The sequence below is a fragment of the Gymnodraco acuticeps genome, unplaced genomic scaffold, assembly GCF_902827175.1.
Source record: "Gymnodraco acuticeps unplaced genomic scaffold, fGymAcu1.1, whole genome shotgun sequence".
NCBI lineage: Eukaryota > Metazoa > Chordata > Actinopteri > Perciformes > Bathydraconidae > Gymnodraco > Gymnodraco acuticeps.
In genome coordinates, this window is record NW_022990299.1 from 998071 (window position 1) to 1016484 (window position 18414).

An 18414-nucleotide genomic window follows, 5' to 3' on the forward strand; every position below is an offset into this window, starting at 1 on the left:
GCCAGCTCTTTCACAAAGGCTTGTTTGGCATTTGTTAAAGAGCTTCTTAATAATGCTAACCACCCATGCAGCTAGGGAAGGAGTTATCTGGAAACATGATTGTGCCACTGTGGTCTTTGTCACACTGTAATTAAATATAGCTTTTCACGAGTCACGCTTACAGAAGCTGACACACACTACCCGACAGCTAAGAAACAACTCTTACATTCACCATCTATTCTGCTAAAAACAAACGCACAATGCTGGGAGGGGCTTTCATATGAGGCAGTCATATTTAATAAGGTTTAAACAGGGTCAAAGTGTGATAACTGTGGCTGTTTATTTTAATGTCATTTGTTAGGCAGACATTTTGACTTGTCAGAGTAGCAAAAGGACTTATAACACTAACATGGCTTTGTTCTTTCACATGTTCCAGTGAGAGTGACGGTTAGCCAATACTCACGATACCGGGAACCACACATTTAGGCAGCTAAAATGAATTTAGACACGATTCATTTAAATAATTACACTTGTGCTTTTCATACAGTGTCAAAATGTATTTTATGAAAAGGCTCATCGGGTCATGGAAAAAAATATTTAATTTGGTTTCAGTTTTGGTTGGTTTCAGAAGCACATGCAGCCCTCTGGCCAGCAATGCTCGGCGTGTGGAAGCTATTTCATGATACGGAAGCAGAGATGTTCTCCGTCCCTCTGGCAGAGAGGGGAGACAGAGACAGATGAGCTCTTTGGCTGAAGAGGCCACCTGGCTGCATCCATCCGAACGGATCAGAGCCTCACTCTCCTCTCTCTCTGCCCTCTGACCAAGCGTTGCCCGTTGAAACATTGAGCTGTAAGGTGAGAGGTCACACTAATAGCCCCACTCCATCTTCTTTTCTCTATGCAATTCCCTCCATTTCTGTCCATCAAACACTGTGACACTTCTTTTTCTCTCTCAAGCACCCTCCTTCAGTGACTCTATGGCCTATTGATCTGACTGGAGGAGAGATCATCGCTGCCACTGCTATCAGGCCCATACATGTATTGCAGCAGCTCATTATACTAGCACCCAATTCTTATGCTCACCAGAGGACATTGGGGGCATTTTCATGAACTTTCATACTAAAGTTTAGTTCATTTGGGCCAGCTTTAACACCAGCCTTGAATTAACTAAATGGGTAACACACCAATAGTTTTAAAACCAACTAAAACCAATGAGTAAATGCAAATGATCAGAAAATGAGGACATATTCTACTGGTATATGTGATCATTTGTAAAGCTTCAAATAATACCACTTGTTTGGCATGTTGAGGGGTTCAAACCTTTTTAAAGGTCAACCTACAGTATCAACAGTATATAAGGAAGATGTACCCTCCTCTCCTAGTGTGTTAGTTGTTAGAAACTTGCCATTACATTAAAAGATACTTAAACATGTAATTATACAAATGGAATCTATTGTACAGTTTGTCCCTAAAGCAAAAAGGCAGTCTGGATCATTTTAAACCAAATACCTGGTGCATTGTACTGTGATCATGTGTGTGTGTTTCTTTCAAGCACAAACATGAATCACAACATTAGATCATTATATTGTAAATGTAGCCATGCTGAGCTGCACACCCACTCGGCTGTTTTTACTCTGGTTAATTACACTCCTGCTCATGTAGAGGTTGGGAGGAGCCATGCCGAAAAACATGTGAGGTCACCAAACTTCATGGAACAAGCAGAATGATGAAGGAGAAAGTTCTCTTAGCATAGCAGGTGCAACAAAAATCATGTGAAACCAATCAAGAAGATTCTGTGCACACCCACACAGTGCAGGGAAGAGGGCTAATTAGACAAGTGATAACTACTGTGTAGGTGGACCCATAAATAGTTGTCATGTTCAGAACTATACTTTAAAAATGGTGCTATTATAATAGTGTTATCATTTAGACTTGAATGGTTATACAATTTGTATCATTTGTATTAGTTAGTTCTCGGTGTCCCTTACGGCATTAACTTTTCTTTGATGAAAAGCAGATTATATAAAATGAATTGTAGCTTCAGTTTCAAGCTCCTGTTATTGTGCTTTGACCGACGTGACACTCAATTATAAAAGAGTTACTACTAATGTTATGAGTCACAATTATGCACGTCATTTTATTTGGGACAATATGTTCAAATTGCTGCCTTAAGAAAGATTATAGGTGCTTTAAAAGTGTTTTGACATAATATTTTACAAAAGTGTGTGGCAAATACACCTTTTTTTTTGTTCAAACCACATCAGTGTCGGTGTCATTTTCTCCCCGGGGCACGCTTACAGCAAGCAGTCTGGACACCAAATTAAGTCTTGCACTGATGGCTGAGCATATAGAGAGGAAGAGTCTGCAGTCGGTGAAATACTGGAGTTTAGGGGACAGCAGGGTCAAGTCCGGGGAAGACGGTCCCACTTAAACACCATTAGGGAAGACTCTGTCTGCCTGAGGACAGCCAGAGGTCAGTGTGTTCTTCTAATTGTGTGTGTGCTCTGCCCTTTTAATAACTACATATCGTCATAATAATTGAACCAAGTGACTAACATGACGGAACTTTGCAGCCACAAACTTCTGTCAGTGATTCTTTTGGATTTGGGTCAATGTCTACAGGAATATGCACACTGACCACCTACTTTCCTGTGTGAGAAGAAGCATGTGTCTGCCTGCATGGTTTTGCCACCTCCGGCCTCCCTATCCCTCCCTCACTCACTCCAGTGCCAGTCCAAGGTATGCTTTCTAACTCATGCATCCGGCCAAACGTTCACAGAAAGCCTCAGTCCAAGGGCCTCAATTTTCACCCCAGCGTGTGAACCCCGCTCCCATCTGCACTTTTCAATTAAACAGAACGGAAGGCGAAGCCGAGTGTGATGCTAACGACCTTTGCGTCAAACCTCAGCTGTCGCTGTCAAACTGTGCAGATGCAGGCGATTTCACTCCATATGTACTTCTCCTTTAATTCACCTTTTCTTTCTTTCTGTTTTTCCTCCTTTGAGAGAGAAATAATCTCTGCTGATTCACTGCTTTCACCCCAAGGGCAAAAGGTGGGTGGGAGTAGAATGAAGGCAGCACAAGAAAAGAAAAGTGTCAGGAACTCATTTTATTTGAGCGGGGAGTCAAGCAGAACGTACTGTATGTTCACCACCTGCTAGCTGTGGATTCAGCCTGTGGCCATGATGCTGTGATGCATGGTGTGTGCATGTGTGAAGCCGAAGCTGACAATATCACAGCATCGCATGGTCTACTGAGGCAAACGGGGAATAGGATTACCTCTGACTATTGATCAGCTGAATGTGTGTGCCCACGGACAAACACAAACGCACCGACACACAAACAACTTCTGAATTACAGCCTAAACACTACAGGGAAGATCAAGGCAAAGTGCCCTTACAATCAATGTAATGGTGCCATACCAGCTTAATAGCACCTCTCTCCTTCCTGTGCCATTTGGTGCTTTTCTTTGCTGTAACCATGGTAATCATAGTTCCTATAATTATTTGAATTGTACCTTACCCTCCATGGAGACCAAGGTATTCTTTCAGTTTTAGAAGGAAATTGTGACTGCTGGGAGTAAAACAAGCTGGTCCAGATTCTGATCAATACCTGGCTGAGTTGAGATAAGGCAGTAATAGAACTCTCCAGATGCTTTTAACAGAAAATAGAGAATGTAGCAATAACAATATTAGTTTGGCTGAACTATGTAGTTTACAATTCTGCTGTATTGACTTGCTTTCATCTGCTACAACTCACAATCAGAGTCAGATTTTATTCTTAAGCAGTAAAAACCTTCCATCCTAGTTACCTCTGAGCCTTTGTCAATTTAAAGCAGTACAGGCAGAATAATGGATCAATCGAGAGGAAGTGATTTAGTTAGAGAATCCGACTCTCCGCTGTCTTTGGAGATGTAAAATGTCTCAGAATTTTGTCAGTAATCAATATTTACTCTTAAGGAAAAATGTATGGCTTGCATTAGTGGAAACAGGCTCTAACCTTATGGAGAAGTTGTACTTGAGAGTGCCAAGTATGTGGGTCGAGCTATATCTTCCCGTATCCCAAACCTCGCATCTTGCTTACGACTCGGTAATCCAGCAGGTCTAGATACACTCGGCATCCAGCTGTCAGTCAAGCCCTAGTGGCTGTGTGCTTCGTGACCTTGCCAAGCTGATCCCAGCATCTGTCCTCTAACCATTACTGTCACATCTCACACACCAGGCAATATGTCTAAGCACGTCTGAAATAACATATAGAAGAAGATAGAGAGTGGAAACAGCTACTGTCTATCAAGCCTGCAGAAAAGTAGTATCCACACATACAAATACATTTTAACTTATACTGAGTGAGGAGACGGCGAGATTATAATGTTACAATGTCTCCAAGTCTGATTATCTATAACCTTATTTCAAACCAAAGTGGGTAAGTGTACTAGTACAAGAGAGGGAACGAATACAAATCCACTTTTAATGAATATGAATGAGTAAGATATGCCAGGAATACTGACACGTTTAACTTTCAAAGTAAATTGTATGTCATTTGATTAAGGTTAACTAAATCTCAGCTCTCTTTTGTCAATGAGATGCAAGGTCATTGCCACTCGCTTTTCTGCCAGAAAAATGGCAAACAAAAAGATCAGATACTCAGCAAAAGGCAAGAAGTGGCCAAACCCTAGGAAGCAGCATATAACTGAATCTCTTCCTCAGGTGCTGCATTGTACCTGAGTGCAGTGGTGTTGCTCTGATGAATATAAACTCAACTCTGACTGTATCATACATTTAAATAACGGAATTGTGTCAAGACCTGTCACAGAATGTAGGCTCAGGTTAATGAAGGCACGACTCAGAGACAGCCTCTAGACAAAAAAAGGAAAGGAACTGACATTTTGTTTCCTCAAGACAAGTCAAGTCAAAGATCTGAGACTCCGCTGAGCTTCGGCTGTGATAACTTACTGCTTCAGCACCCACTCCGCCCCAACCCACAAAACTTTTCCACTTGGCTCATTTGACTCCCACTCGGCAGGATGACATGAGTGTTGGGCGCCCTTGAAGTTTCAATGGCAAGAAACTTTTCCATCAGCACGCCCACATTTGCCGCTTATGATCACAGCGGCATTCTGAAAAGCCTGCGTCGGAAAAGCCATTGGAATAAATAAGCCAAACTGAGGGGGAAACATTTGATATGAGACAGGATGAAAGGGTGAAGAAAAAGAAGGGGAGAGACAGACAGAGGGGGAGAGAGTGTTAGGGGCAAGCCCTATTGATCTGGAGGCTTAATTAACCATCAGATGCCTCTGACACAGCCTCTGATCTCCTACGATCAGTGGCAGAGTGGCACCGCTCTGGGGGAGATGGTGGGGAAAAGGGAGAATGGATGGAAGAAGGGCAGAAAGTGTAGATCGTTGACAGATTACAAATCCACTCCATCCGAAAAGAGGAGGGTGGACAGGTGGGAGGTGAAAGAGGAGAGAGAGCGAGGGACTAGGAGATCATGAGACTGTGGAGAGAATAAAACGTGAAAGGAGGAGTTCAGAGAAAGAAACATATAGGAAATTAGTGCACAAAGTCTACTGAGTGTTTCATGAAAATGGGATTTGTTTGACTACACTGCATCACCCTCCACAAACACACCCTCCCCCAACACCGATGCAATCATCCAGCCTCTGAGCGTATGCATATGTGAAGGGTCTGTCGATGTTGGGATGACAGCAGTGACTGACCGAGGATTGAATTGCCAATTCTAATACACCTGAAGAGAGGAGATCTTAGCACGCTGATGTCAACTTGGTGAAATGGAAATTGACCCGAGTGCGGGAGCGGAGTGAAGGCAGGGAGGATTGGGGTTGACGTTAATCCCTGATAGTGAAATAGCGCACCTCGAGATGCAGAGCAGTGAGGGGGGATGAGGGTTTGAAGGTGATGCTGGTTGGGGGTTTAGGGGAAGGAGATAGGAGAAGCACATAAGGGCTGGGGTTGGATGTTAAAGTTGATCAGGAGATGTCAGTTTACAGACAGCCCCAATCCAGGGGAAATATATCCAATGAGCATGAGGTTAACAGGTCAAGTACACTCCTAATCAATGTGAATGGGGAGTGATTGGTCCAAAATGTGTAGAGTCGTTCTCTTTATTAGAGGTTGAAAGAGACAAAAGGGTGTTAAAAGGGAGGGTGACACAACGTAGAGGACTCACCAATGCGTCCGATTGTATTAGCCTGCGGTTTAGTGTGGTTTTCCAAGCTGTCAATGCTTTCATACAGGGAGTTTGAAATCCGGCGCTCATGGTTGTCCAGTAGAGGGTTCACAGGATTCATTAAAACTGGAGGGCTTCCGGGGGCTTCCTACAGAAAACAGGAAAAAGTATAGTGTAAATGTATGTTCTTCTTAATCAAATATAAAGCAGTAATATTATATAGGGCTATTTTAATCAAAGACGTTTGAGATATAATACATTCATAACTTAATGGCTCAAGGAAATCTCACATATTTGACGTCACTCTACTACTAAGACTACTACTACTAATGCTTTACTACAACTTACAGCAATAAGTAACATTTATTAACTCAAATGTAGATGTCTTGCATTATTATGTACAGTATATTATAAACCCTGATAATTACTATTACATATGATTGATTGTGCCTTTTGAAATGAAATGTGTTTTTACTTTTTTGTATGCATGTAGTATATACACCCAAAAGAAGGAATTGGTCTATATAAAATGTCTCCTAATGTGCTTCCATCAATACCCTAGAAACACGGAACCGGGGCCTCAGCATCCATCTCGGCTTACGTGGGTATTTTCTGGCTCAGCAGTGTGAAACGGCTCCTGAAGTAGACCGAGCTGGATAAAGCTCCATGGATTTCCCATAGGCCGATAGACAGCTGTCTCTAACAATGAACCCTAGTAAATGGACCAGTGACATTTGCCATGTGGTCGATATGCCTGCACTGTTGGATATTGAGCCCACTGTATACACTCAGTGCATGTGTCAGTCTTGGCAGGGGGGGACACAGTTAGCGGTTAGTCTTTGGGTCTGGAACCACTGGGCCCAGCTACTGTGTCCGGTCTTCATGAGCCAATAGTCTGTCAAATGTATTTTTAGGATAGAGACAATGGAGCGACTACAGTGTGAGTCAGGATGTAGAGAGGGAAACAGCCACGTGCAGAGAATTATAGAATAAAGCTTTGGTCTTGGCCTTATTTCTCATAATGCTTCATAGAAGCCTGTGGACAGCCGGGGGAATGCACTGAAGAAGAACTCCCTGTACAAGATCTTTTACAGATTGCCCCCTCACAGCTAGATAATTTTGCGCGGTTCAACTTTGGACCTCCAGCCTGATTTAAAACCAGGAGGCGCTGGCTAATATTGATGTCTCACAACACTGCTGGCTCACGGCCAGGGGACTGAAAGATAGGACAACAACTGCAGCAGGAAGACAGGAGAGCAGGAGGAGGTGGTGGGGAGTTTTCAGTAAACAAATGAAAGGAATAACAAGGAAGAAAGAGGAGGGGTTGGAGCTGAATTCCAAGTGCAGTGTGGGTGTTGCCAAGTGGCCTCCTCTTGGGGTAGCGTGCACTAGAAGACACATAGCAGGGTAGAGGGACTTATCGGCTGTTTAATATAAATTAGAGGTTTAATGAGGTTGAGCTCGCCGGACTTTATCGGGACAGCGTGTTGATAAGAGCTCGGGGCGAGTAGGGAAAGTGTGTGTGTGTGTGTGTGTGTGTGTGTGTGTGTGGGTAAAAGGGGGGCTGGGTCAAACAATTACAATCAGAGCCACGGCCACAGGCAGCCTTATAATAAAAAGCATGTCCCTGGATGAATCAGAGTCAATAAAGCTCAAATTGCCGAAATAAAGATTTATTTTACTCGCCTCTCTTTAACTCAACCCCTCTCTGCTCTTGTTTTAATCTACTTCAGGTCTGTCATGAGTTGAATGGAAGTAAGATTGAGTGTTCCAGGTAAGAGGTAGGAAAATGTGTGTGGATGAGAGAGTGAGCAGCTGAAAATCAAATGATATGAAAACTATGTAGAGAATGTGTCAAGAGTAATAGATCTCAGACGGACCACTATGTAGCTGCCTACTTTTATCTCTGAGCGTAGAACAGACTCGTTTAAAAAGCATTAAATTGCTCCTCTGGCAAATAGACTTTAGAATCAACTTCACATAGGCAAAATGGCAGCTATTTAATCTTTGTGTATCCAGTATTAATTAAGTGTGCCTCTGTGCATGCTAATGCGTTAGCACACTGTGCATGTTTACTGACTTGCAAATGTTTACTGACTAGTGCATGACAAGCAGGCATGTACAATCTTCGCTCCCTGCTTTCACCAGATTTGTCATTGTGATTCAACACTTTGAGGCAGCAACATATGCATTTTGTCATAAATGCAGCAGAAGGAACATGCTAACAAAGTTAATTGGATAGTTATTAGCATCAACCGGCTGTTCCATCTCCCCGCCTCCCGAAGTCCGTAACCTGGGTGTCATCCTTGACTCTACTCTCTCATTTCAGTCACACATCAAATCCGTCACTAAGTCTGCCTTCTATCACCTCAGGAACATCTCCCGTCTACGACCATCACTCTCTGATTCCGTGGCCGAGACCCTCATTCATGCATTCGTCTCCTCCCGGTTGGATTACTGCAACGGAGTCCTGTTCGGGGTTCCCAGTAAAGCCCTGGACAGGCTCCAGTATGTGCAGAACTCGGCTGCCAGGGTGCTCACTCACACCAAGCCCTGGCAGCACATCACCCCCACCCTGATCCACCTCCACTGGCTCCCAGTCAAGCACCGTATCACCTATAAACTCCTTCTTCTGACTTACAAATCCCTCCATGCCCTCGCCCCCCAATACCTGTCTGACCTTCTCTGCTACCACACTCCATCCCGGAAGCTAAGATCATCTGGACAGGATCTCCTCTCCACCCCCCGCACCAGGTTGCGGACTTTTGGTGACAGAGCCTTCAGTGTGGCATCCCCCACCCTCTGGAACTCTCTCCCCCCCGAAATCCGCAGCGCCCCAACCCTAGACATTTTCGAAAAAGCCCTCAAAACGCACCTTTTTACCAAGGCTTTCGCCACTGTATAGTTAGTTTAATTGGTTTATTTTTCCGCTACTTTCCCCCCCCCCCCACCCCCTTAACCTGTCTGCCTTTTTTCCCCTACTCCCCCCCCCTACCCGACTTGTAAAACGACCTTGGGTTTCCTGAAAGGCGCTATAACAATATTATATATTATTATTATTATTATTAACCATCACATACGTCTCATACATCTTACACATCTTTGGTGTCTGTTTTGTGATTTTAGTTATGTCTTACCACTGGTTCTCCTCACCTCATCATGTGTTTAACCTCTCTTAATCTAGTCATTTTCAGAGTGGATTATCCTGTTGATTGAGGGACAGAGCACTGTGACTTACACTGAGCACAGTCAAGATCCTCTGCTGCTCATCTCCCCGTGGACTTACTAAGCATGCCTGTGTTTGTGTGTTCAAGGTAATGCTGTTACTGAATGTAGTGGGAGAGTGTTTGTATGTGTGGATACCTGTATTCATGTGTTGTTGTTTATATGCTTTCGAATGCATGCACGAATGTGTTTTTGCCCGTGCATCAGCATCTCCCTGACCTTGACTACTCTGTGAGAGAGAAGCAGCAGTGTGTTGACAGTGCTGGTCTTAAGCTGTCAACTAAGGCTAATAATGTCGAGGCCATGGCCATTTCCTGGCCTTATATCCAGGTCTCAGCCTGTTGCCATGGCCCTAATCCAGTCAACCTCCACCATAATGCTGTAATTACAGTCCTTAAGCTGCTGCATCCTGCCCCAGGCACAGCTCACCTATCTGCTGGCTAGATTCCCCACTTTCATTAGCTTCTCACATCCACCTAGTCCCTCATCTAATACCAGAGCTTCACAAAGTGAGTGCCCAGGTCTGTTAGGAGCTCTGAGCAAAACTTCACAACCAGCACAACCACATCAGCACAACAACATCAGCAGGGTATGGGAGGAACATCTTAAATCTGTTCTTCCAAATAAAGACATAAGTAACTTGCTACAGAGATTTTAAAAAAGAACCCAGAGACAATCCAAGGGAAAGTCAGGAAAACTCAACGTAAAAATCCACTGACGCAATATGTCCGATCACCAAAAGTCTGTCTTCGTCATTGTGATCCATCAAATAGTAATGGGAGATATCCCGGAAATGGTAACTGGTAAACCAACCAAATAATAATAATAACATTGCAATGGTTTGAGGTCGGCTGGTAGCATGGCTAACAATACAAATGCAATAAAAACATTGAAATGTATGCCCACAAACGTTATTAACATATAGAGCTCAACAATGTTTGGGGTTGTCTTTACCTCATTGTTGGCTATAAGGTTCACCACCTTTATTACATAGTAAGACAAATAAGACATAATGCATCATTGTCACAACTTATAGTATTGTTTTTTGTAAAAGGCTCCCATTTTAAATTCAGCACACAAACTCACTTTTTGTTTAACAGTAAGTAAGTTACTCCAACAGCTCTTCTCTCTTCATGATGGTTCTGTATTTCAGTCATCTGTCCCTGTTAGCAAAGTTCAAGCAGAGTGTAACAGTAATATACAGCTATGAACACCACGTGAACTATGCTGCAAAATGAAAGGAATGTCTGTATGTGTATGTGTGTGTGTGTTTGTGTGTGTGTGTGTGTGTGTGTGTGTGTGTGTGTGTGTGTGTGTGTGTGTGTGTGTGTGTGTGTGTGTGTGTGTGTGTGTGTGTGTGTATTCAAATACATGTGTATGTTGCTTAAAAACATTTCAGTCTTTAGTACACATCCACTGCCCTCCACCATGCCCAAGCAGTACACTCAACCACCAGATTCAATATATTATTTTCTCAATTGGTGCTATTGAGTTTCCCCTGCTGCTCCTAAATGAGTTAGTCCTCAGAGAGCCGGCTGGGAATGAGGGCCCAGCAGCGCTGGAATTGCATTTCTGCTGCTCTGCGATCTACTTTCCTCAATTTAGTCACCCTTTCACTGCAAACTGCATTTCCCAGAGTGCACCGCAATGTGCCCTAACTGTATCTACTTCCCTTGAATCACTATTTGCAATGACAGCAGGGGACCTGTAGTCCCTACAAGCCATGATCTAACCGGACTTCAATCACTCCCTATTAAGACAAGAGGTGGGGGTCCACAAAGATTTCCCTGCCTTTCTACGGCCTCGGATGTGGGCCAGCATCTCAATGTTTTAAGGTCCCTCACAGCAGAGGTTAGCTCAATACTAATAAAACCATAATTTACTAGGCCAAGCCTCTGATTGATAGCTCTCTCAGGGCTCTATCGATCAGCCACTCGCTCGTCCAAGTGAGCATCCTTTGTTAGGGCCAGCCACTTCCTTCCCCCTTGTCTCTTTGCATAAACGTTCTCTTTGTGACTAACAAGCAACTATTTTGGAATGGAAAACAAACAGGGTCATTGGCATGCTGAGGACACTTCTTCAGTGCTCCTTAATATACATGCATATACTTATGTCCAGTTGCTTCACAGGGTTTAGTCATCTACTATGTCTGTTAGCTTCTATGATGCATCAATGCTAAGGTGAATACAGAGATAAAGTATCTTCTGCTTTTGATATTTTCCTGTCCTCCCTGCGGCTGCTTATCATCAATAATAAAGCAGTACTTCAACCATAATCCCTCATAGTTAGTTGTAACATAGAAGAAAATGGTAAACTATGATCCTGATCAGATTGACTGTTTGAGAAAAGGTCCGTTGTTGGTAAAACCCTATCCTATGTCAATTGCATCATTTTGATTCCAATTACTGTTGTTTGTAATCTTGAATCATGTCATTATGTCAGCATAAATATGTGGGTTAACCCACCGCCTCCCTATTCATGCTGTCCTGTCATTTGTATGCATCATGCTGTTATGAACATCCCTTCAATTTAAAGAACTGACGTCAATTAGCTGTCATGCATATCAGAAATCCTCAATGGAGTATATGTCAGCATAGTGATTCGTTCTTTGAGGACAAGGCTGGACATTTCCATAAATGTGTTAATATCAGTAATGATGTTTAATGTTAAATGTCAGTGGCTGAAGAAAATTAGAAAACAGGAATCAAGAAACAGGTTTCTCAGGTGACTAAATATGCTGGCAACTTTGCAGTGGTTTCTTATCAAACATGATATTTACATAATTGGGATTGCTGGACTGTGAAGTATTTTAAATGGTCAAAAAGGGGGAATGCTTTACATTTATATCTTAAGGGCGGTCATGAAAGAAAAACTGTGCTGAGATAAGCACAAAAAGAAAATGAAAGTTAAGAAAATCTGAAGCTAAAGGACTGAATCGTGGCTCCGCCTTCCTTAGGCTGAAGCGAAGTCTCATGAATTATCATGAGAACGCTATGGCGGAGAACCACAATTTAAAAATAGTACACTGTGAAATTAACTCAATCCATAGATGCGTGGTATCTCAAAGGAAGACAGGGAAGATGAGAAAGGTTTGAGGGGGGAAAAATCCCTCTGATTAATGCAGCATTGGCAAGTTGCCATAGCGCTGTCAAAAAGGACAACAAATACACCACAATGGTGGATGTCTGCTGCAGCTCTTTGTCATAAATAACATCACAAATGCACAGAGACTCATGTGCGCGAGTCATGGGATGAATTCCAAATCAGAGAAATTAAACCCAGCCACAAGCATGCTTATCATCGGCCTGTCTGCCTTTTGATGCTGGTGAGATAAATATCTTAGTAGTGTCATGAACTTCCAAGGCGGTTGCAACAGACAGAAACAAACAACGGAAACTTTAAATCTCATCATATTAGCTGCTGTTTTGTATTCTTATAATCCTCTTTGTATTGAAATGAGTTCTGATGATTTTTAGATATAGCCATGGTAGAGATGAAGGCACCTTGGGAGCTAAAGACTTAAGATATCTATAAACTGCTAATGAATGCGTTGTAAGTTACCTCACCAGAAGTTATACTGATCAATCTGCAGATGATCCAGCACACTTCCACCTCAGCCAACTATAGATTCTTACATTTTTTTGGTGGTTCTTCTATTATAAGTTGTCTATGGTGAACAACAGGCATTCTTCCAAAAAGGCTGATACATATGGATTGGCAGCCAGAAAACATATCATAAATCATAAATATCAGGGGACACAAAAGGAACAAGGGCTCAAAGTTGAAAATGGAACACTGACTTCCGTTAACCAAACTACTGTAACAGATCTTCTTTGATTCAGTTGCAGTACTTTGGGTTTGTGACTCAAAGATTAGTCTCTGAACTAAACATGTAGACGATTGAGAACATTCCAAAAATGTGGAGATAAAAAATGAACTTAAAATTACTTTTTCTAAATGTAATTGCTTAAACACATGTGACAATATATTAATAGAACCCAGATATAGACGAACAAATTATACAGCCTCTGAAGCAGCAATGCAATTACAATTTCAAACAAATTGGCAGTGACCAATCATATCGCCTGACTATCTGGGGCAGAGTGGTAGTTTTTCAAACAAGGGAAAAAAGAACTGAAATGAACAGAACAGAAGTATGAGTAATTGTTTCCGGTACAGAGTGTGTGGATATAAACTGTGTGTGTATACATGTGTACTTAGCATAATTCAAATTATTCTTTTTCAGACTGCTCCTTTATCTTCTGTCTGAGTGCATAGCAAGAGCAGTCGTAATCAACTGAAGACATGTTGTTACTTATTTAAGAAACTTCATTAGCTATTCTTCTACTCACTGTTATCCTGTGACCAGAGTCTTCCTTGACACATGCATTTTTAGGCTTGGAATTGAAGCAATAAAGGTCTCTACTTGTCAGATTTTGAATCAGGCTCATGGGGACCTTCCGGGGTTTGTTCTCCATTAAAAATAGTCCTCTTACAGCGCAGTACATCGCTTTGTTAGACTCGAATACATCCTTAATCATACTCAAGTACAGTATGCTTCTCTTTATTCCAAGGTCGGATCGAAAAAATCTAATTTCCACCCAAGGCAAAGGCGCTCATTGCCAATGCTTTAATTGCATCAGAAATAGACCAGGTACTCCACAGCAAACATGGAAGGAATTATCAGCAGAAGGAACCGGCATATTAAAACTTGTCTTTTCCTCTGGGAGGATACGCCTGGATAGACGCAGCCCCAAGTCCTGATGAAAGCAAATGGACTTCTGGAAGACCTAGGGCAATGTGTGGAAGTGTGTGTGTGAGGTTTTTGTTTTTTTGTTTGTTGGGTAGGGGGGTTATATAACATATTTAGTTACATCCCATTGAATAAAACGGATACCAACTCAGTGACTGGTGTATGGTTTTGCAAACACCCACCAAACCAAGCTTAACCTTAAAAGAAACATTACAATGTTCTCAAAGAAAATGTGACCAATGCTTAGCCAACAGGCCCTAGCAATGATGAAATCAAGGCAGTGGGGTGGCCTGGATACGCTGCAGCCATAGAATTGGACCCCCCCCCCCCGATGCATTAGGCTGTGCTGCTCAGCTCCTCTCCCCTGCAGACAGTGATGGATCCGATTCATTCCAATGGTGGCCTCCAGTGCTCACTCCCATTCTGCTGGGTGACAGTGGCAAACTGGCGCTGGCTCCCCACATATCTGCCCAGCCGACACAGGAGAAGGGGGGGGGGGAGAAATTGCCGGGAGCCTATGTCGATTTAACTTTTCTTATTTCAGGGTTGCAACTGATCCTAAATTCGACATTTACCTTCTCATCTTTTCTCCACTATGAGTACATTAAAATCTCCTCAAGTGTTTTAATGGCACCTATTCAAACCATTAGGCCTTGAGAAAACACTGCATCTTCAGCTCCTTACAGTGTTAATGGGAGTGTGATTTATGGAATCTAAAATGCACTGTTACATCTCAATCTCCTGCTATCTCATGGCAACTGATGTTGAAGTAAATGTCAAGTTATTAACATTGTTTCCATAAATGGATCAAAAATGTTTAACCTGAAAATATAATTCTTCCACATACAAACTGTTGGTGTAATAATGACAGTAAAACATTTTAAGTTTCTGAAAAAGGGTTTGTGTGTGACCTTAACTGTCTGCTCACTGTCAGTGTGTCTACCTGTCTGCCTGCTGGTGAGGGATTAGGAGGACAGGAGAGTGACTGGACCGAAGTGATAGAACTCACTGAACCTTAGGGCTGAGCTCCCCCGCAGGGACATCTGTCCTCTCCTCCAGATTGGACAAGGTAGGGTCGAAGCTGTGTAGACTGAAACCAGCTCTGTGTTTATATGTCTGTCTTTTTAGATCCGTACATTTTAATGGTTGTAAAATGCATTTATAATAAATTGTATGTATTATAATTAAAAGGTGAACAGTAGAAGTATGAGGGTACATGGTAATCTTACCCTGAAGGGGACGTCATATCTAATTTGCAGCTAAAGTTAGGGCAGAGTTAAGTATTTTGTGAGACGATCCAGTGTTAGTTTTTCTTGCTTCAACAAAGTTAAATGAATGACACAGTAGAGTTTTTTTCCATGCAGTGCTATTGTTTCTTCTGAGACCGGACAGAACAATTGGAAATGAGGGTTCATGACGAGAGGATTTAACTTTGTGATGGTGGAAAACATAGCATGGTGAACAGCTCATAGGGTAATGCATTTTGCTGAGGAATGTTTTGTTTTTCACAGAATAACCACAAATCCCATTAAACCTGCTGCTTTCTTTTTAAGATAAATAGCAGTTACCTTCACTGGTAGTGCACTGCATGCCTTTGTTTTGACAAAAAAGAAGAGGAATAAAATAAGGTCCTGTTTTTGTGCAATAAAGCAATCCAGCAGATGTAGGCAGAGATCCCTCTTAAAAATTAAGAGGGATGAATCAAGAGGCAAATCTGTTATAGTAAACGTAATGCAGCAATGTATGAGTAATACCTGTGATAATTCAACTCCACTCCCTGGCTGTATTTATCCAATGTTCTACCTGTTAACTATGGAGCACCACATGTTGGGGGGTAAGGGAGGTGATAACGGACATTAAAACACAAAGAAAAACAAGCGCACAGAGCGTCGGGGGGGTGCTCTGTAGTGAGACACAGAACACTCGAAGGCTTGCAGAGAGGGTGAAGGGCAGAAAAGGGGGGGAATGGGGCTCTGTGTGGTACTCCAAACTGACACACAGCCACGGGACACAGGCTCCAATTAGAGTCACTGCAACACTAATCAAACCTGATCTACAACCTCTGGCTGCAGGGTGACTGATCGTGTGTGCGTGTGTGTGCGTGCGTGCGTGCGAGTTGTATTCAAACATGTATCCCCAACACTGAAATAAACCGTGCTTAGTGTTTCATATTTAGTTAAATCAGGTTTGCATTCATTTAGGTTTTCAGTCCAGTATGTGTAAGAGTGTAGTTATAGAAAGGTAGGCTGGGATTAGCTCAATGTCACAATGGGCATTTCATGAAGTCGAAATCCCCTCACCTCAATATTCTTCACTGTTGCCTTGTGACAAAAATCCACCAAGCTGCAATGCATATTCCGTTATCTGTCTATCCTACAGTGTTATTCCGCAGGCCTGTCAATCATAACCCAGTGAAGTGCTTCTTAGATATCATATCAAGGCCCACCGTGGGAAAAAAAAAGTCACATAGAATGGGGGGAAATTTGAGACGGTATCACCTATCTCACACAGGAAATGGGACTGTTTGAAGATTTGCATGATGGTGTGGTCGCTTCCTAAAGGTCCTCCTCAAGCTATCTCAAAGGCACAATAACCTATAGCCAATGGCAATGTAGATGATAGCTACTCTCGTTTAGCAGTGCTGTTGAAATGTGCAGTCTTCTTCATTTAACAGGATTTGAATTGGATCATGCATGTGTGTTTGTTGAGTTTTGATATACATTTTGTATCTTGTGATGTGCACACATGAGGGAACCGAAATGTATGCTTCTTTGAGAAAAGATAGCTCGTTCTAAATAGAATATTAGAATAAAGTAATCACAATCTGACTCCCTGTGATGCCTCTGAGCGTATTATTGTGACTCCTCCCTGAGAGTTACCCTTACCTCATTGTTTTTGGACACATGCCGGGCCACGATGAGCTGAATCATCCCTCGTATGTTGCCCTCAACAGACATGGATGTGCGCAGGGTTTCCATGGCGTCCTGGTTGGTCATACCATGCAGCGACTCCCCATTGATTGCAATGAGCTGGTCATTGACTCGTAGACGGCCATCCTGCAAATCACAAAAAAGTTGGATCTGAGTCATAAAGTTCTTGCATTAACATCTTCTAAATAATGACTGTTTGTATTGATCATTGGAACAATTTGAACAAGAACTACATGTACATTTGGCAGCTGGGATAACATATACACCTTCTCCTAAAAAATCCCAATAAATACAGGAGTATGATCACTCATTTCCCTATTTGTGTCTTATTGGAAACATTTTGAATGTGTACATTATATGACAAACAATTCAAAACTATGACAACTCAAATTGAAAAGTGTATGGGTATAATACAATATATTATTCTTCAGGATAAGAAAATTCACAATATAGTAGTTAAGCCACTTAAACAGTGGGCTCCATGGAACTTGGTAGTCTACCTTATCCTTGTACTTATATGTAAGTAGGTCCTTAAGTTACACTAAATGCAATGAAGGCAATTAATAAAGTGATGGTCGAATTGTAAGTGAGTGGGAGTAATGTAAATGGATGGGAGTGGTGACTTGCCTTGCTAGCAGCACCTCCATTAATTATGGATTTAACAAAGATGCCCAAGTCAGCGTGGTTCTCCTTGGACCGGTTCCCCTTGACGCTGACCCCCAGGCCTGCTGAGCCAGAGTCACTTAGAGGGATCTCAAAGGTCATGAACTCCTGTGTACCATCAGGGGTTAACACGATGTCCTCCTCTTCTGCCTGCTGTGGTTATTATTAAAGAGGGAGAGCGAGAAAGAGAGAACAATAAATAATTTGTTATGGCTTTGGAACATTAAAGAACAAACAGTGGCAATGTAGTTGCTACATTGCCACTGTTGGATTCAAATATATGTGTGAAGTATACAACTCCAAATGTAACTTTGGTAAAATACTGAAAAACTAAGTTAAAAAATATATGTAAGAGAGAAAAAATGAACAGAAAATCAAATAACAGGGATGGTGAATGACAAGAAAATGAAAAAGCAGGCGGGAGACAAGATAAAGAGGAGAAAGATGAGGGGGGGCAGGAGAAGAAAGCAAATGGATGGCAAGCATGTCACAAACCTCAGGGCTGTCAGCGTCAATTGGCCGTACTGTCTAGCCGAGCGCTGCTAATTCCTTTCTACCGTCATGAGCTCAGTGTAGGAGCAGTGGGGACAGCGAATAACTTTGAAAGCGCCAGGTAGCAATTTGGTGCTCAAAAAAACACTGGGTTCCTTTGAACAACACCCCTTTGAAGGATAA

At 42.3% G+C, this 18414-nt stretch overlaps 1 protein-coding gene across 4 annotated transcripts in view; it reads right to left on the reverse strand.

Moving 5' to 3' along the window:
• pard3aa (par-3 family cell polarity regulator alpha, a) overlaps positions 1 to 18414 on the reverse strand; it is a 318714-nt gene that overhangs the window by 125217 nt on the left and 175083 nt on the right. For all 4 annotated transcript variants that reach the window (XM_034222612.1, XM_034222611.1, XM_034222610.1 and 1 more), the window contains 3 exons: positions 17704 to 17892; positions 17032 to 17202; positions 6169 to 6316 (listed from right to left, as the gene is read on the reverse strand). In XM_034222612.1, coding sequence (XP_034078503.1) covers positions 6169 to 6316; positions 17032 to 17202; positions 17704 to 17892 — 508 coding nt within the window. The remainder of the gene's footprint in view (positions 1 to 6168; positions 6317 to 17031; positions 17203 to 17703; positions 17893 to 18414) is intronic.